The following is an 18,718-nucleotide window of genomic DNA, read 5'->3' as shown; positions in this document are numbered from 1 at the left end:
AGTCCAAGAGCACAAATAGCTAATTTAATTCAATGTTTTATTAGGTATCATAATAAGATCATGCAACAGTAACAGTGTTTGACAATGGCTTGCCTGCAGGGGCATTTCAATACTCTTCTCCCTCCTCCTCTCCCTCCCCCTCAATGGAGTCAACCCCTACCTCTTCATAATCCTTCTCCAGGGCTGCCATGTCCTCTCTGGCCTCAGAGAACTCTCCCTCCTCCATACCCTCACCCACATACCAGTGCACAAAGGCACGTTTGGCGTACATCAGGTCAAACTTATGGTCAAGCCGAGCCCAGGCCTCTGCCACAGCAGTGGTGTTGCTCAGCATGCACACAGCCCTCTGGACTTTGGCCAGGTCTCCACCAGGAACCACAGTGGGAGGCTGGTAGTTGATGCCAACCTTGAAACCAGTTGGACACCAGTCAACAAACTGAATGGAACGTTTGGTCTTGATGGTGGCAATGGCAGCATTGACATCTTTCGGCACCACATCACCACGGAAAAGAAGGCAGCAAGCCATGTACTTGCCGTGGCGAGGGTCACACTTCACCATCTGATTGGCCGGCTCAAAGCAGGCATTGGTGATCTCAGAGACAGAGAGCTGCTCATGGTAAGCCTTCTCTGCAGAAATAACTGGTGCATAGGTGGCCAGAGGGAAATGGATACGGGGGTAGGGCACCAAGTTGGTCTGGAACTCTGTCAGATCAACATTGAGGGCACCATCAAATCGAAGGGAAGCAGTGATGGAGGAAACGATCTGGCTAATGAGCCTGTTGAGGTTGGTGTAGGTAGGACGCTCAATGTCGAGGTTCCTACGGCAGATGTCATAGATAGCCTCATTATCCACCATGAAGGCACAGTCAGAGTGCTCTAGGGTGGTATGGGTGGTCAGGATGGAGTTGTAGGGCTCCACCACAGCTGTGGACACCTGGGGAGCTGGGTAGATGGAGAACTCCAGCTTGGACTTCTTGCCATAGTCAACTGACAGGCGCTCCATCAGCAGGGAGGTGAAACCAGAGCCGGTGCCACCTCCAAAGCTGTGGAAAACCAGGAAGCCCTGAAGGCCTGTGCACTGGTCCGCCTGAGGAGAAAGTGGAACACGTCAATAAATGGGCAGAAAAAAATGTCCACATTATGATCAGATAGTTGATAAAATATTTCATTCATTCATTCGGAAATACCCACCAGTTTGCGGATCCTGTCCAGCACCAGGTCAATGATCTCTTTGCCAATAGTGTAGTGTCCACGAGCGTAGTTGTTGGCAGCATCCTCTTTGCCAGTGATGAGCTGTTCAGGATGGAATAACTGACGATAGGTCCCAGTACGCACCTCATCTGAGGAGAGAAAATGAACAGCTCATTAAGGCGCTCAATAGCAGGAAAGCAAAGGAAAACCTCTTTGACATACCCTTATTTCAATTAAATGAGAAACAGAAATCTTACCAATAACTGTGGGTTCCAGGTCCACAAACACAGCCCTGGGGACATGCTTTCCAGCCCCAGTCTCACTGAAAAAGGTATTGAAGGAGTCATCTCCTCCGCCGATGGTTTTGTCGCTGGGCATCTGCCCGTCCGGCTGGATCCCATGCTCCAGGCAGTAGAGCTCCCAGCAGGCATTGCCAATCTGGACTCCAGCCTGACCTACATGGACAGAGATACACTCACGCTGGAAAATAAATGGAGAAACATGTAATGTAACAGAATTACAATACATTTGACAAAAATGTACAATTGGCAAAAACACCACCTAGTGGAAGAATGGGTAGGCTACATGTAAACTAGAGAACAGATACAATGGAGACAAATCAACTGATGTGCAGAGGAATCTTGCCATTTACACCTATGACCATTACTAAGCTGACAAGGAGGTCATATTACATCACTAAGGAATTAAAAGGAAGCTGGAGTGGAATAGGTTTCTTTTCAGGGTTAAACTAGACATATTAACATTGACATATGTTACAGTCTACAACTGTAGACACATGTTACAGTAGAGAGACATATATTCCCCTTCTGTCCCCACCTAGTCTGCCCTCTCCCACCTAGCAACACAATGGATGACCTTAAGAATAAGATCCCATTTTATTCCAATTTTATATCCATTACCTGGATAGATAAATGCTGCTGTATTTGACGAATATTGTACAATTCAACTGTGTTCAATAGCTACCAAAAAGTATGCATTCTAAATGTAGTGCTTTGTTCTTTCATTCCATCCCCATTCAAATAGCTTACCACTTTATGTAATAGCCTTGTGATAAACCGAAATAGCATGCAATACCTATCCCAAACGCGTTGATTCAGTCTAAGCAAATTCGTCATTTAAAAATGGGTTAACATCATGAAGATGTTGCAAATTCGCCCCTATCTCGAATTCATTGACGATACAATAAAAATCGACCCATTATAGCCACTATACGGTCGTGTAGTGATTGTCTCATCATTTGAGAAATTCTCAACAGAAAACATCAAACACGTAATTATTTCAGGCTTATTATTGCTGAAAAACTACATGACTTACCATTTTTTCTGAGGAGGATCGAACAATAAGGGAAAATACAAAGAAATAGCCTAGGCAGAGAGATCTCTATTTGTGTCTGAATGAATGGGTGTACCGTATGCTCTGCCCGTCAGCGCCGACGCAACAACTGCTGATGGAGAGGGGCGGCGCTCCCAGATTTATGCACAGCCAGTGCACACTATGTAATGCGCCTGTATGAGGCTGACATTTACGTTTTTAAAACGAAGCTTTTTGTTTATTTGATATTTTTCTCATTGTGCTTTGCGATTGAACAAAAAAAAGAAATTATTATGACATTGTTATGTAGGGAGAAAACATATTTTCTCCAATTCAGGGAATGCATGGGAAGGTGGTAGATTTACCCTAAAGGATGTCCTCTGTCACCCCGTTTAAAGGGATAGTTCACCCCAATTAAAAATGCATCTTATCACAGATACCATTGAAAGTGAGCAATCCAATGTTTAGAAGTAGGGACAGCTTTATCATTATAATTGATGACAAATCAATGGGAGTGACAGTGGAAGCCATGTCAGAATGCTCCAAAAACCCTGGCAATATCACCATACCTAAAACAAATACCCACATTTTTAAGTATGGTTATATGTAGATTTTAATCCAAAGTCATTTTGTGGAACAGTACCGGATAAATCATGTAGAATGGCAGAATTGGGAACCAAACCTTCTCACTATTCTCCTCCTATCTCTCCTTCCTCTTTGTCCTAGATTCTCTGCAATGATGATGTCATCCATCTGGGCTGATCACATGATCACAGTGTCTTGCTGATGAATGCACTGTGCTGGCCTTAGTGTATGTATGTTATTAAGGAAGTAATCCGTTTTTCTTTCAACCCATCTATCCAATTCAATACCCACGATGACCAAACATGTATTGACTTTTAGGACTCAGGTCTCTGCAAGTGCATTTTGGTAATCCAAGCTTTCTGATAAAGCCAGAGCGTACATCATGATACTCATGTTCCCCAGAAGGATTACACAACATCCGATGCTTGAAAATCCTGCATTTTGTCAGACTATCCTGAATACTGGAATTTGTCTGGCAGCTATTTCAATTAAAGTTTACATCAGTTTGTACTACAAAGTCATGTACTACAAAGTGAATTGTCGCCTCGATACAGTCTCTGCAAAATCCACTCAAAAGCATCTGTGACACAAACTACACTAGTTGTATATATCTGTGAATGTATTGTAATGTTTTAAAATTGTATAAACTGACTTAATTTTGCTGGACCCCAGGAAGAGAAGGTGCTGCTTCGGTCCTCCATGGAATGAGCACATTTTTTCCTTTAAAGGTCCATTGTACAAATTTTTAGTATCTCAATATAAAATAATTTCTGGATAACACTTACTGTGATTGTTTTCGATTAAAATGATCAAAAATAAACAAAAATAGCTTATTTATTTATCAAGCAAGAATTTTGCTAGGACTATCTGGGAGGGGTCTGAGTGGGGAGGGGAAAACTGAAAACTAGCTGTTATTGGCAGAGACGTTTGTAACTCTCTTTCTTATTGGTCTATTAACTAATTTATCGCCTGGTGACGTCACCAGGCAGGCCAAAACTCCATCCCACCAAAACAGGCTGAAATTTCAGGCGGTCTTTTCAAACAACTCTTACACTAAAAGGGCATTATCCTAATTTTCTGTTTGGCATCTGTGTTGGCTCTAAGATAATTTACCACTTTAACTAAGACTGTCTCTGTGCTGTGTTGGGCCTGAAAACCAGATTGGAGTTTTCAAAAATACAGTTGGCACTTTAAAAAAAACCATTTAGCTGTTTGAAAACTAATTTTTCCAGAATTTTGCTTAAGAACGGAAGGTTGGAGATTAACCCGAAAATTGCTAAGAGCAGAAGAATCTAGAATCTAGATTACTTTTCTTCATCAGAAAATGGCCAGGTGGCTAGTAGTATTACAGTATTATAATTATAATTATTATTAAACAGGACAAATCTGAGTGGGCACATGCCCCTGTGCCCCTTATGGGCATGACACCTCTGGGCCTACTGATGATCTCTGTAAACAAGTTGAAGCTTCTCTATTGAATGAAAGAGAATGATACAAGCCACTTTTGAAAAATAAGCATATTGTTGACTGTGAAAATGTTTATTTGCTTACTGATTGTTGTCATTCCACTGCAGGGATACTTCGGGATTTTGCCAATGAAGCACTTTATCTACTTATCCAGAGTCGGATGAACTCGTGAATGAATGTTGTATGTCTCTATGCCCAGTGTGAATGAAGTAAGAGGCAGTTTCGCAAGCCAGTGCTAACTAGCGTTATGTCCATGGGTACCAGCATGCTCGTTTTTCACTACATTTTGTTCTATTCCAGCACATACTACATAGAGAAAACCATATTGTCCCTGTTTCATTGAACACAGGATGAGCGAAAATAAAAACAAGGAATGGGGTAGGGACTGTCTGGGAGGAAAGCCTCAGTCACACTCCCCACTGGGGCAGCTCTGTCCTCCTCCCCATTAGTGCTGTTATTCAAGCTTGGTCATGTGACTAAGAGATAAAGACGCTTTATGTGGATACTAGGCCTGTATCCAAGCAACTTATTCATTACCTAGCAACGGATGGAGCCAGGGAGGAAGGGGGGTTGAGTGTCTGTTGCACCCTGTCTTAGATCTAGGGTTGAGTCATTTGACCTCTATCGCAGACAGTAGTTCTATGACAAGCAAGAACTCACGTTAAGTTGGTGCAGTCTATAACATATTATCAATAATGTCAGCTATTCAAATCAAATCAAATCAAATCTCACATATGCCGAATACAACAGGTAAGCTTACAGTGTTAAGCTTACTTACAAGCCCTTAACCAACAATGCAGTTTTAAGAAAAAAATACAAAAAAATACTAAAAAAAGAAAATACAAGTAACAAATAATTGAAGAGCAGCAGTAAAATAACAATAGAGAGGCTATATACAGGGTGCACCGGTACAGAGTCAATGTGCAGGGGCACCGGTTAGTCAAGGTAATTGAGGTAATATGTACATAGGTAGAGTTATTCAAGTGACTACGCAGAAATAATAAACAGAGAGTAGCAGCTGCGTAAAAAAAGAGGGAGGAGGGGTGCAATGCGAATAGTCTGGGTAGCCATTTGATTACATGTTCAGGATTCTTATGGCTTGGTGGTAGAAGTTGTGTAGAAGCCTCTGGGACCTAGACTTGGCGCTCCGGTACCGCTTGCTGTGCGGTAGCAGAGAGAACAGTCTATGACTAGGGTGTCTAGAGTCTTTGACAATTTTTTGGGCCTTCCTCTGACACCGCCTGGTATATAGCAGGAAGCTTGGCCCCAGTGATGTACTGGGCCGTACGCATTACCATCTGTAGTGCCTTGCGGTCGGAGGCCGAGCAGTTGCCATACCAGGCAGTGATGCAACCAGTCAGGATGCTCCCGATGGTGCAGCTGTAGAACCTTTTGAGGATCTCCTGAGGAGGAATAGGTTTTGTCGTGCCCTCTTCACGACTGTCTTGGTGTGCTTGGACCATGTTAGTTTGTTGATGATGTGGACACAAAAAACTTGAAGCTCTCAACCTGCTCCACTACAGCCCCGTCGTTGAGAATGGGGGCGTGCTCGGTCCTTCTTTTCCTGTTGTCCACAATCATCTCCTTTGTCTTGATCAAGTTGAGGGAGAGGTTGTTGTCCTGGCAACCCACGGCCAGGTCTCTAACCTCCTCCCTATAACTTATCTCGTCGTTGTCGGTGATCAGGCCTACAACTGTTGTGTCTTCGGCAAACTTAATGATGGTGTTGGAGTCGTGCCTGGCCATACAGTCATGAGTGAACAGGGAGTACAGGAGGCGACTGAAGACACACACCTGAGGGGCCCCTGTGTTGAGGATCAGCGTGGCGGATGTGTTGTTACCTACCCTTACCACCTGGGTGAGGCTCGTCAGGAAGTCCAGGACCCAGTTGCAGAGAGAGGTGTTTAGTCCCAGGGTCCTTAGCTTAGTGATGAGCTTTGTGGGCACTATGGTGTTGAACACTGAGCTGTAGTCAATGAATAGAATTCTCACATAGGTGTTCCTTTTGTCCAGGTGGGAAAGAGCAGTGTGCAGTGCAATAGAGATTGCATAATTTGTGTATCTGTTGGGGCGGTATGCAAATTGGAGTGGGTCTAGCGTTTCTGGGATAATGATGTTGCTGTGAGCCATAATCAGCCTTTCAAAGCACTTCATGGCTACAGAAGTGAGTGCTACGGGTCGGTAGTCGTTTAGGCAGGTTAAGTTTGTGTTCTTGGGCACAGGCACTATGGTGGTCTGCTTAAAATATGTTGGTATTACAGACTCGGACAGGGAGAGGTTGAAAATGTCAGTGAAGACACTTGCCAGTTGGTCAGCGCATGCTCGCAGTACACGTCCTGGTAATCCATCTGGCCCTGCGGCCTTGTGAATCTTGGCCTTTTTAAAGGTCTTATTCACATCAGCTGCGGAGAGCATGATCACACAGTTTTCCAGAACAGCTGGTGCTCTCATGCATGTTTCAGTGTTATTTGCCTCGAAGCAAGCATAGAAGTAATTTAGCTCATCTGGTACGCTCGTGTCACTGGGCAGCTCTCGGCTGTGCTTCCCTTTGTGGTGTGTAATGGTTTGAAAGCCCTGCCACATCTGACGAGCGTCAGACCCGGTGTAGTATGATTCGATCTTAGTTCTGTATTCACGCTTTACCTGTTTGATGGTTTGTTCGAGGGCATAGCGGGATTTCTTAGAAGCTTCCGGGTTAGAGTCCTGCTCCTTGAAAGCGGCAGCTCTAGCCTTTAGCTCAGTGTGGGTGTTGCCTGTAATCCATGGCTTCTGGTTGGGGTATGTAGGTACGGTCACTGTGGGGATGACGTCATCTATGCACTTATTGATGAAGCCAATGACTGACGTGGTGTACTCCTCAATGCCATCGGAGGAATCCCGGAACATATTCCAGTCTGTGCTAGCAAAACAGTTCTGTAGCTTAGCATCGGCTTCATCTGACCACTTTTTTATTGATCTAGTCACTGGTGCTTCCTGCTTAAGTTTTTGTTTGAAAGTAGGAATCAGGAGGATAGAATTATGGTCAGATTTACCAAATGGAGGGCGAGGGAGAGCTTTGTATGCGTCTCTGTGTGTTGAGTAAAGGTGGTCCAGAGTTTTTTCCCCTCTGGTTGCACATTTAACATTCTGATAGAAATGATGCAAAACGGATTTGAGTTTCCCTGCATTAAAGTCCCCGGCCACTAGGAGCGCCTCCTCTGGCTGAGCGTTTTCTTGTTGGCTTATGGTGGAATACAGCTCATTCAATGCCACCCCTTGTCTTACCAGACGCTGCTGTTCTATCCTGCACGGGCAGCGTATAACCAGCCAGCTGTATGTTGATAGTGCCGTCGTTCAGCCACATCTCCGTGAAGTATAAGATATTACAGTTTTGAATGTCCCGTTGGTAGTTTAATCTTCCGCGTAACTCATATATTTTATTGTCCAAAGATTGCATGTTTTCTAGCAGAATGGAAGGAAGTGGGGGTTTATTCGATCACCTACAAATTCTCAGAAGGCAGCCCGCCCTCCGGCCCCTTTTACACTGCCTCCTCTTCACGCAAATCATAGGGATCTGGGCCTGTTCCCGAAAAAGCAGTATATGGTTCGGGTCGGCCTAGTCAGACTCGTTAAAGGAAAAAAAATTTTTGCCAGTCCGTGGTGAGTAATCGCAGTCCTAATGTCCAGAAGTTATTTTCGGTCATAAGAGACGGTAGCGGCAACATTATGTACAAAATAAGTACAAAAATAAGTTACAAACAACACAAAATAATCGTTATTTGTAAGTTATGTTTCTACCACCGTGTCTTATGACCGAAAAGAGTTTCTAGATATCAGGACAACGATTACTCACCCCATACTGGAGGAATTAAAAAAAATCTATAATAATATTTCACCTTTATTTAACCAGGTAGGCCAGTTGAGAACAAGTTCTCATTTACAACTGCGACCTGGCCAAGACAAAGCAAAGCAGTGCGACAAAAAACAACAACACAGAGTTACACATGGGATAAATGAAAGTACAGTCAACAACACAATAGAAAAATCTATATACAGTGTGTTCAAATGGAGTAAGGAGGTAAGGCAATAAATAGGCCAATAGTAGCGAAGTAATTACAATTTAGCAAATTAACACTGGAGTGACAGATGTGCAGATGATGATGTGCAAGTAGAAATACTGGTGTGCAAAAGAGCAAAAAAAGTAAATAAAAACAATATGGGGATGAGGTAGGTAGTTGGATGGGCTATTTACAGATGGGCTGTGTACAGCTGCAGCGATCGGTAAGCTGCTCAGAGAGCTGATGCTTAAAGTTAGTGAGGGAGATATAAGTCTCCAAATTCAGCGATTTTTGCAATTCGTTCCAGTCATTGGCAACAGAGAACTGGAAGGAAAGGCGGCCAAACGAGGTGTTGGCTTTGGGGATGACCAGAGAGATATACATGCTGGAGCGCGTGCTACGGGTGGGTGTTGTTATGGTGACCAGTGAGCTGAGACAAGGCGGCGCTTTACCTAGCAAAGACTTATAGATGACCTGGAGCCAGTGGGTCTGGCGACAAATATGTAGCGAGGGCCAGCCGACGAGAGCATACAGATCGCAGTGGTGGGTGGTATATGGGGCTTTGGTGACAAAACGGATGGCACTGTGATAGACTGCATCCAGTTTGCTGAGTAGAGTGTTGGAGGCTATTTTGTAAATGACATCGCTGAAGTCGAGGATCGGTAGGATAGTCAGTTTTACTAGGGTATGTTTGGCAGCGTGAGTGAAGGAGGCTTTGTTGCGAAATAGGAAGCCGATCGGATTGGGTTGGAGATGCTTATATGAGTCTGGAAGGAGAGTTTACAGTCTAGCCAGACACCTAGGTATTTGTAGTTGTCCACATATTCTAAGTCAGAACCGTCCAGAGTAGTGATGCTAGTCGGGCGGGCAGGTGCGAGCAGCGATTGGTTGAAGAGCATGCATTTAGTTTTACTTGCATTTAAGAGCAGTTGGAGGCCACGGAAGGAGAGTTGTATGGCATTGAGGCTTGTCTGGAGGTTTATTAACACAGTGTCCAAATAAGGGCCAGAAGTATACAGAATGGTGTCGTCTGCGTAGAGGTGGATCAAGGATCAAGGAATCACCCCATTGATATATACAGAGAAAAGAGTCGGCCCGAGAATTGAACCCTGTGGTACCCCCATAGAGACTGCCAGATGTCTGGACAACAGGCCCTCCAATTTGACACACTGAACTCTATTTGGGAAGTAGTTGGTGAACCAGGCGAGGCAGTCATTTGAGAAACCAAGGCTGTTGAGTCTGCCAATAAGAATACGGTGATTGAGTCGAAAGCCTTGGCCAGGTCGATGAAGACGGCTGCACAGTACTGTCTTTTATCGATGACGGTTATGATATCGTTTAGGACCTTGAGCGTGGCTGAGGTGCACCCGTGACCAGCTCGGAAACCGGATTGCACAGCGGAGAAGGTACGGTGGGATTCGAAATGGTCAGGGATCTTGTCACGACTTCCGCTGAAGTTGGTGCCTCTCCTTGTTCTGGCAGCGTTCGGCGGTCGACGTCACCGGCTTTCTAGCCGCCACCGATCTACGTTTCATTGTCCATTTGTTTTGTCTTTATTGTGCACACCAGGTTTCCATTACATTATGTAACGGCGTTGGTAGTCGTGATTAGGAATGAGGCGCAGGAAGCAACGAGCACAGGGAGTGTTGTTCTATTAATAACACTTTGAGAAAGAAAATCAAAGTTCCCAAACACAGGGGAATAAATAAAGTGTGACAATGCCAAGCCGAACATGACAGTTGGAAACAACAATTAGCGGGCCAGCTAACCTAAATAGCCCTTCTAATGGCTAATTTACCACAGGTGTGTAAAATAAAAAAAGGGAAAAGCAAAGGGAATCGGTGGCAGCTAATAGACCGGTGACGACGACCGCCGAGCGCCACCCGAGCAGGAGGGGGCGCCACCGTCGGTGGGAATCGTGACACATTATTATTTATTCCCTATTTAACCCTCTGGTTCCCACATGGTTTTGTGCGTGTTTGTTCATTGTTAAGTGTTCGCTATTTCTGTGAGCTGGAGTATTTTCCCTGCGTGGAATTACTTTTGTTGGTTTATTTGAGTAAAGTACGTTTTTATTCAGTTCTTTGTCCTGCGCCTGACTCCGTCCTACCCGCTGCACATTGACACTTGACAGAAACACGCACCAAAATATGGAGTCAGCAGGTGCATCCAGTCCTCCGTTACCGGTGGAGGAGCGCGTCCAGCAGCACGCGACGATGCTCCAAAATCTTGGCCCAGCCATGGATTGCGTGCTGCACAGCATGGAGCAATGGGAGAGAGGGGGTTTTCCCACACCCCCATCCACTTCACCCCAACCCACACCACTGTCCACCCCTCCGTCACCTGGACCCAGTGGGATTCGGCTCTAGCTCCTGAGGGCATATGATGGGACGGCTGCCGGGTGCCAGGGGTTCCTACTCCAGTTGGAGCTCTACCTGGTGACTGTCCACCCGGCTCCCTTGGGACACGAGAGCGTGTCGGCCCTCATCTCGTGTTTGTCGGGGAGAGCACTTGAGTGGGCCAACGCCGTATGGGGGAGAGAAGGCGCAGCGTTGGTCCACTATGAGGATTTCACCCGCCGCTTCCGGGCGGTCTTCGATCATCCACCTGAGGGGAGAGCGGCGAGGGAACGTTTGTTCCATCTTAGACAGGGGATGAGGAGCGCACAGGACTTTGCACTGGACTTCAGGACCCTGCCGGCCAGCGCGGGATGGAATGAAAGGGCCCTGATCGACCATTACCGGTGCAGTCTACATGAGGACGTTCGTCGGGAGCTGGCATGCAGGGACACCACCCTTACCCTCGACCAGCTGGTGGATTTATCCATCCGGCTGGATAACCTGTTGGCCACCCGCGGACGTCCAGATCGGGGCCCGTCCATTCCATCCCCCAGCACCTCCGACCCTACACCTAGGGAGGTCGTTTCCTGCACCACATGTGGCCGCAGAGGGCACACTGCTGGTCGGTGCTGGGGAGGTTCCCCAGGGAGTCGAGGCAGCAAGCAGGGCACTGGTGGATCATCCCAGGTGAGTAGGCACCCGACTCACCCAGGGCTCCCTGTTGCGCACATGTGTGTGTGTGTAGAATTTCATGAGTTTTCCCCGCATAAGGCGCTAGTAGATTCAGGTGCAGCTGGGAACTTTATTGACTGTTCATTTGCACTTAGATTAGGGATCCCTATTGTTCCTGTTGATGTGCCATTCCCTGTACATGCCTTAGATAGTCGTCCTTTAGGGTCGGGGCTGATTAGGGAGGCCACAGCTCCACTATGTATGATAACGCAGGAGGGTCATGAGGAGAGAATTAGTCTCTTCCTGATTGATTCCCCTGCGTTTCCCGTGGTGTTGGGCCTTCCCTGGTTGGCCAATCATGACCCCACTATTTCGTGGCAACAGAGGGCTCTCAAGGGATGGTCACGTCAGCGCTCAGGGAGGTGTGTAGGTGTTTCCATAGGTGCAACTATGGTGGAGAGTCCAAACCAGGTCTCCACCGTGCACATCCCCCCTGAATATGCCGATTTGGCTCTCGCCTTCTGTAAGAAGAAGGCGACTCAACTATCACCCCATCGACGGGGGGATTGTGCGATAAATTTCCTGGTAGACGCAGCACTTCCCAGGAGTCACGTGTATCCTCTGTCACAGGAGGAGACGGCGGCTATGGAAACATATGTCTCCGAATCTCTGGGGCAGGGATACATTCGGCCTTCCAGTTCACCTGCCTCCTCGAGTTTCTTTTTTGTGAAGAAGAAGGATGGAGGTTTATGCCCGTGTATTGACTATCAAGGTATAAATCAGATCACTGTGAAGTACAGTTACCCGCTGCCTCTCATAGCCAGTGTGACAAAGTCAATGCACGGGGCGCGCTTCTTCACAAAATTGGATCTCAGGAGCACTTACAACCTGGTGCGTATCCGGGAGGGGGATGAGTGGAAGACGGCATTTAGTACCACCTCTGGGCACTATGAGTACCTCGGGCACTATGAGTACGGGTTGATGAATGCTCCATCAGTCTTCCAATCCTTTGTAGACGAGATTTTCAGGGACCTGTACGGGCAGGGTGTAGTGGTGTATATAGATGACATTCTGATATACTCCGCTACACGCGCCGAGCATGTGTCTCTGGTGCGCAGGGTGCTTGGTCGACTGTTGGAGCATGACCTGTACGTCAAGTCTGTTCTTCCAACAGTCCGTCTCCTTCCTAGGGTACCGCCTTTCCGCGTCAGGGGTGGAGATGGAAAATGACCGCATTTCAGCCGTGCGTAATTGGCCGACTCCAACCACGGTAAAGGAGGTGCAGCGGTTCTTAGGGTTTGCCAACTACTACCGGAGGTTTATCCGGGGCTTTGGTCAAGTAGCGGCTCCCATTACCTCATTGCTGAAGGGGGGACCGGTGCGACTGCAGTGGTCAGCTGGGGCGGACAGGGCTTTTGGTCACTTGAAGGCTCTGTTTACCTCGGCTCCCGTGCTGGCTCATCCTGATCCCTGCTTGGCATTTATAGTGGAGGTGGACGCGTCCGAGGCTGGGATAGGAGCTGTGCTGTCTCAGTGCTCGGGTACACAAACAAAGCTCCGCCCCTGTGCTTTCTTTTCGAAGAAGCTCAGCCCGGCGGAGCGAAACTATGATGTGGGGGACAGGGAGTTGTTGGCTGTCGTCAAGGCTTTGAAGGCATGGAGGCATTGGCTTAAAGGGGGCTAAACACCCTTTTCTCATTTGGACTGACCACCGCAATCTGGAGTACATCCGGGCGACGAGGAGGCTGAACCCTCGCCAGGCAAGGTGGGCCATGTTTTTCACCCGTTTTGTTTTCACCCTATCCTACAGACCAGGTTCCCAGAACGCTAAGGCAGACACACTTTCCCGGATGTATGTCACAGAGGAGCGGTCCACGGATCCCACTCCCATTCTTCCGGCTTCTTGCCTGGTGGCACCGGTGGTATGGGAGGTGGACGTGCACATCGAGCGGGCGTTACGTACAGAGCCCACTCCCACCCAGTGTCCAGTTGGGCGTCTGTACGTTCCGTCTGATGTCCACGATCGTTTAATCTGTTGGGCCCACACGTCACCCTCCTCTGGTCATCCTGGCATCGGTCGGACAGTGCACTGTCTTAGTGGGAAGTACTGGTGGCCCACTTTAGCTAAGGACGTAAGGGTTTATGTTTCCTCCTGCTTGATGTGTGCCCAGTGCAAGGCACCTAGACACCTGCCCAGAGGGAAATTACAACCTCTACCCGTTCCACAACGGCCGTGGTCACACCTATTGGTGGATTTCGTGACGGATCTTCCTCCGTCACAGGGAAACACCATGATCCTGGTCGTTGTGGATCGGTTTTCTAAGTCCTGCCATCTGCTTCCTTTGCCCAGTCTCCCTACGGCTCTACAGACTGCGGAGGCCCTGTTCACCCACGTCTTCCGGCACTACGGGGTGCCTGAAGATATAGTTTCTGATCGGGGTCCCCAGTTCACTTCTAGGGTCTGGAGGGCGTTTATGGAACATCTGGGGGTCTCGGTCAGCCTCACATCAGGTTTTCACCTCGAGAGTAACAGGCAGGTGGAGAGAGTTAACCAGGATATGGGTAGGTTTCTGCGGTCCTTTTGCCAGGACCGGCCGGGGGAGTGGGCAATGTTCATCCCCTGGGCAGAGATGTACCAAAACTCCTTCCGCCACTCCTCCACTAACCTATCAACTTCTCAGTGTGTACTAGGTTATCAGCCGGTCCTGGAACAGTGGCATCAGAGCCAGATCGATGCACCTGCGGTGGATGAATTGTTTCGGCGCTCAGAGGAGACATGGGACGCTGCTCATGTGCACCTGCAACGGGCCATCAGGCAGCAGAAGGCGAGCACCGACCGCCACCGCAGTGAGGCCCCGGTCTGGCTCTCAACCCAAAACCTGCCACTTCGCCTGCCCTGCCGGAAGCTGGGTCCGCGGTTTGTGGGGCCATTTAAAGTCCTGAGGAGACTGAACGAGGTTTGTTATAGGTTACAGCTCCCCCCTGATTACCGTATTAACCCCTCATTCCATGTGTCTCTCCTCAGGCCGGTGGTGGCTGGTCCGCTCCAGGAGTCTGAGGTGCAGGAGGTTCCTCCGCTCCCTCTGGACATCGAGGTGGCCCCGGCGTATACTGTTCGAGCTATCATGGACTCAAGGCGTCGGGCGAGGGACCTTCAGTACCTTGTGGAGTGGGAGGGGTACGGTCTGGAGGAGAGATGCTGGGTGCCAGTGGAGGACATCCTTGACCCTTCCTTACTGCAGGAATTTCACCGTCTCCACCTGGATCGTCCTGCGCCTCGTCCTCCGGGTCGTCCCCGAGGCCGGTGTCGGCGCGCTGCTGGAGCCATGCGTCAAGGGGGGGGTACTGTCACGACTTCCGCCGAAGTTGGTGCCTCTCCGTGTTCGGGCGGCGTTCGGCGGTCGACGTCACCGGCTTTCTAGTCGCCGCTGATCTACATTTCATTGTCCATTTGTTTTGTCTTTATTGTACACACCTGCTTTCCATTACATTATTATTTATTCCCTATTTAACCCTCTGGTTCCCACATGGTTTTTTGCGTGTTTGTTCGTTGTTAAGTGTTCGCTATTTCTGTGAGCTGGAGTATTTTCCCTGCGTGGAATTCCTTTTGTTGGTTTATTAGAGTAAAGTACGTTTTTAACTCAGTTCTGTGTCCTGCACCTGACTCCGTCCTACCCGCTGCACAATGACACTTGACAGATCTGTTTGTTAACGTGGCTTTCGAAGACTTTAGAAAGGCAGGGCAGGATGAACTTCCTGTTTCCGGTCACAACTTGCAGACTTGTTTACGCTGCTGTGCGTTTTGTTGCCGATCTTACTTTGCTACCTGACGGTTTTTTACTTTTTCATTACCGTATATTTTTACTTTTTCCCTCACTCAACTTTTTTCATTCAACTTTTTCACCCCGGAGGTTTTATCTGGACATGGTTCGTCAGGACTTCAAACAGCCGAAGCTAAGTAACATTAACATGATGCCTTCTAATTGCCGTCGTTGTACTTATAATATACAGGAGAACGATCGCCTTACGGCAAGGATAGCTGTGCTGCAAGCCCAGCTTCAGACGCGATCGTTAGGCAAGGGTAATTTCAGTGTAGGAAAGGATGAAACAGCGTCTGTGCCACCAGTAAGTACAGATAGTAACGTTAGTATAAACCCCCTTGCACGGTCCCCGCAGCCGGACATCTTTCTCATGGCTTCTGGAGGGAAACGCTGTAGGAATGCTCAACCGGTGTCGCTTATACAGCCGACAGAAACTTTCAACCGGTTCTCCCCATTAAGCGAGTCGGAGTCGGAGGCCGAGACTTCTCTGGTCTCTACTCCTCCCGTTGTGGGGTCTGAGACGCCGACGGCTCCCACCATTAGCTCTGACAAATTGAAAACCCTAGTCATTGGCGACTCCATTACCCGCAGTATTAGACTTAAAACTAATCATCCAGCGATCATACACTGTTTACCAGGGGGCAGGGCTACCGACGTTAAGGCTAATCTAAAGACGGTGCTGGCTAAAGCTAAAACTGGCGAGTGTAGAGAGTATAGAGATATTGTTATCCACGTCGGCACCAACGATGTTAGGATGAAACAGTCAGAGGTCACCAAGCGCAACATAGCTTCAGCGTGTAAATCAGCTAGAAAGATGTGTCGGCATCAATTAATTGTCTCTGGCCCCCTCCCAGTTAGGGGGAGTGATGAGCTCTACAGCAGAGTTTCACAACTCAATCGCTGGTTGAAAACTGTTTTCTGCCCCTCCCAAAAGATAGAATTTGTAGATAATTGGCCCTCTTTCTGGGACTCACCCACAAACAGGACCAAGCCTGGCCTGTTGAGGAGTGACGGACTCCATCCTAGCTGGAGGGGTGCTCTCATCTTATCTACAAACATAGACAGGGCTCTAACTCCTCTAGCTCCACAATGAAATAGGGTGCAGCCTAGTGGAGTCTGCCACTAGCACAGTCAGCGTAGTCAGCTCAGCTTTCCCCATTGAGACCGTGTCTGTGCCTCGATCTAGGTTGGGCAAAATTAAAAATGGCGGTGTTCGCTTTAGCAATCTCACTAGTATAAAGACCTCCTCCATTCCTGCCATTATTGAAAGAGATTGTGATACCTCACAGCTCAAAATTGGGTTACTTAATGTTAGATCCCTCACTTCCAAGGCAGTTATAGTCAATGAACTAATCACTGATAATAATCTTGATGTGATTGGCCTGACTGAAACATGGCTTAAGCCTGATGAATTTACTGTGTTAAATGAGGCCTCACCCCCTGGTTACACTAGTGACCATACCCCCGTGCATCCGGCAAAGGCGGAGGTGTTGCTAACATTTACGATAGCAAATTTCAATTTCCAAAAAAAAAAACTATGACGTTTTCGTCTTTTGAGCTTCTAGTCATGAAATCTATGCAGCCTACTCACTCACTTTTTATAGCTACTGTTTACAGGCCTCCTGGGCCATATGCAGTGTTCCTCACTGAGTTCCCTGAATTCCTATCGGATCTTGTAGTCATAGCAGATAATATTCTAATTTTTGGTGACTTTAACATTCACATGGAAAAGTCGACAGACCCACTCCAAAAGGCTTTCGGAGCCATCATCGACTCAGTGGGTTTTGTCCAACATGTCTCTGGACCTACTCACTGCCACAGTCATACTCTGGACCTAGTTTTGTCCCATGGAATAAATGTTGTGGATCTTAATGTTTTTCCTCATAATCCTGGACTATCGGACCACCATTTTATTACGTTTGCAATTGCAACAAATAATCTGCTCAGACCCCAACCAAGGAGCATTAAAAGTCGTGCTATAAATTCTCAGACAACCCAAAGATTCCTTGATGCCCTTCCAGACTCCTTCCGCCTACCCAAGGACGTCAGAGGACAAAAATCAGTTAACCACCTAACCGAGGAACTCAATTTAACCTTGCGCAATACCCTAGATGCAGTTGCACCCATAAAAACTAAAAACATCTGTCATAAGAAACTAGCTTCCTGGTATACAGAAAATACACGAGCACTGAAGCAAGCTTCCAGAAAATTGGAACGGAAATGGCGCCACACCAAACTGGAAGTCTTCCGACTAGCTTGGAAAGACAGTACCGTGCTGCTCGATCATCCTATTTTTCCAACTTAATTGAGGAAAATAAGAACAATCCGAAATTTCTTTTTGATACTGTCGCAAAGCTAACTAAAAAGCAGCCTTCGCAAATGGAGGATGGCTTTCACTTCAGCAGTAATAAATTTATGAACTTCTTTGAGGAAAATATCATGATGATTAGAAAGCAAATTACAGACTCCTCTTTAAATCTGGGTATTCCTCCAAAGCTCCATTGTCCTGAGTCTACACAACTCTGCCAGGACCTAGGATCAAGGGAGATACTAAAGTGTTTTTGTACTATATCTCTTGACACAATGATGAAAATAATCATGGCCTCCAAACCCTCAAGCTGCATACTGGACCCTATTCCAACTAAACTACTGAAAGAGCTGCTTCCTGTGCTTGGCCCTCCTATGTTGAACATAATAAACGTCTCTCTATCCACCGGATGTGTACCAAGCTCACTAAAAGTGGCAGTAATAAAGCCTCTCTTGAAAAAGCCGAATCTTGATCCAGAAATTATAAAAAACTATCGGCCTATATCGAATCTTCCATTCCTCTCAAAAATTTTAGAAAAAGCTGTTGCACAGCAACTCACTGCCTTCCTGAAGACAAACAATATATACGAAACGCTTCAGTCTGGTTTTAGACCCCATCATAGCACTGAGACTGCACTTGTGAAGGTGGTAAATGACCTTTTAATGACGTCAGACCGAGGCTCTGCATCTGTCCTCGTGCTCCTAGATCTTAGTGCCGCTTTTGATACCATCGATCACCACATTCTTTTGGAGAGATTGGAAACCCAAATTGGTCTACATGGACAAGTTCTGGCCTGGTTTAGATCTTATCTGTCGGAAAGATATCAGTTTGTCTCTGTGAATGGTTTGTCCTCTGACAAATCAATTGTAAATTTCAGTGTTCCTCAAGGTTCCGTTTTAGGACCACTATTGTTTTCACTATATATTTTACCTCTTGGGGATGTCATTCGAAAACATAATGTTAAAT

General features: G+C 47.1%; 1 protein-coding gene across 1 annotated transcript; it reads right to left on the bottom strand.

Moving 5' to 3' along the window:
• Positions 1–20: 20 nt before the first annotated feature.
• Positions 21–2,673, bottom strand: LOC106572601 (tubulin alpha chain). Its single transcript, XM_014146933.2, has 4 exons — positions 2,527–2,673; positions 1,449–1,671; positions 1,192–1,340; positions 21–1,087 (listed from the first exon to the last, which is right to left on the bottom strand). The coding sequence occupies exons 1-4, from the start codon at positions 2,527–2,529 to the stop codon at positions 107–109; spliced, it is 1,356 nt and encodes a 451-aa protein (XP_014002408.1). The 5' UTR covers positions 2,530–2,673; the 3' UTR covers positions 21–106.
• Positions 2,674–18,718: the final 16,045 nt, after the last annotated feature.

The sequence above is a fragment of the Salmo salar genome, chromosome ssa15 (assembly GCF_905237065.1).
Source record: "Salmo salar chromosome ssa15, Ssal_v3.1, whole genome shotgun sequence".
NCBI classification, from domain to species: domain Eukaryota; kingdom Metazoa; phylum Chordata; class Actinopteri; order Salmoniformes; family Salmonidae; genus Salmo; species Salmo salar.
This window is presented reverse-complemented; position numbering and strand designations above follow the sequence as displayed.

What these genes read in the sequence shown, in the direction of transcription:
- LOC106572601 (XM_014146933.2), bottom strand. An exon ending in CCTGGAACCCACAGTTATTG is followed by an intron (nt 1,341 to 1,448) that starts GTAAGATTTCTG and finishes TTCTCTCCTCAG; the next exon opens with ATGAGGTGCGTACTGGGACC. An exon ending in TGGACAGGATCCGCAAACTG is followed by an intron (nt 1,088 to 1,191) that starts GTGGGTATTTCC and finishes CTTTCTCCTCAG; the next exon opens with GCGGACCAGTGCACAGGCCT.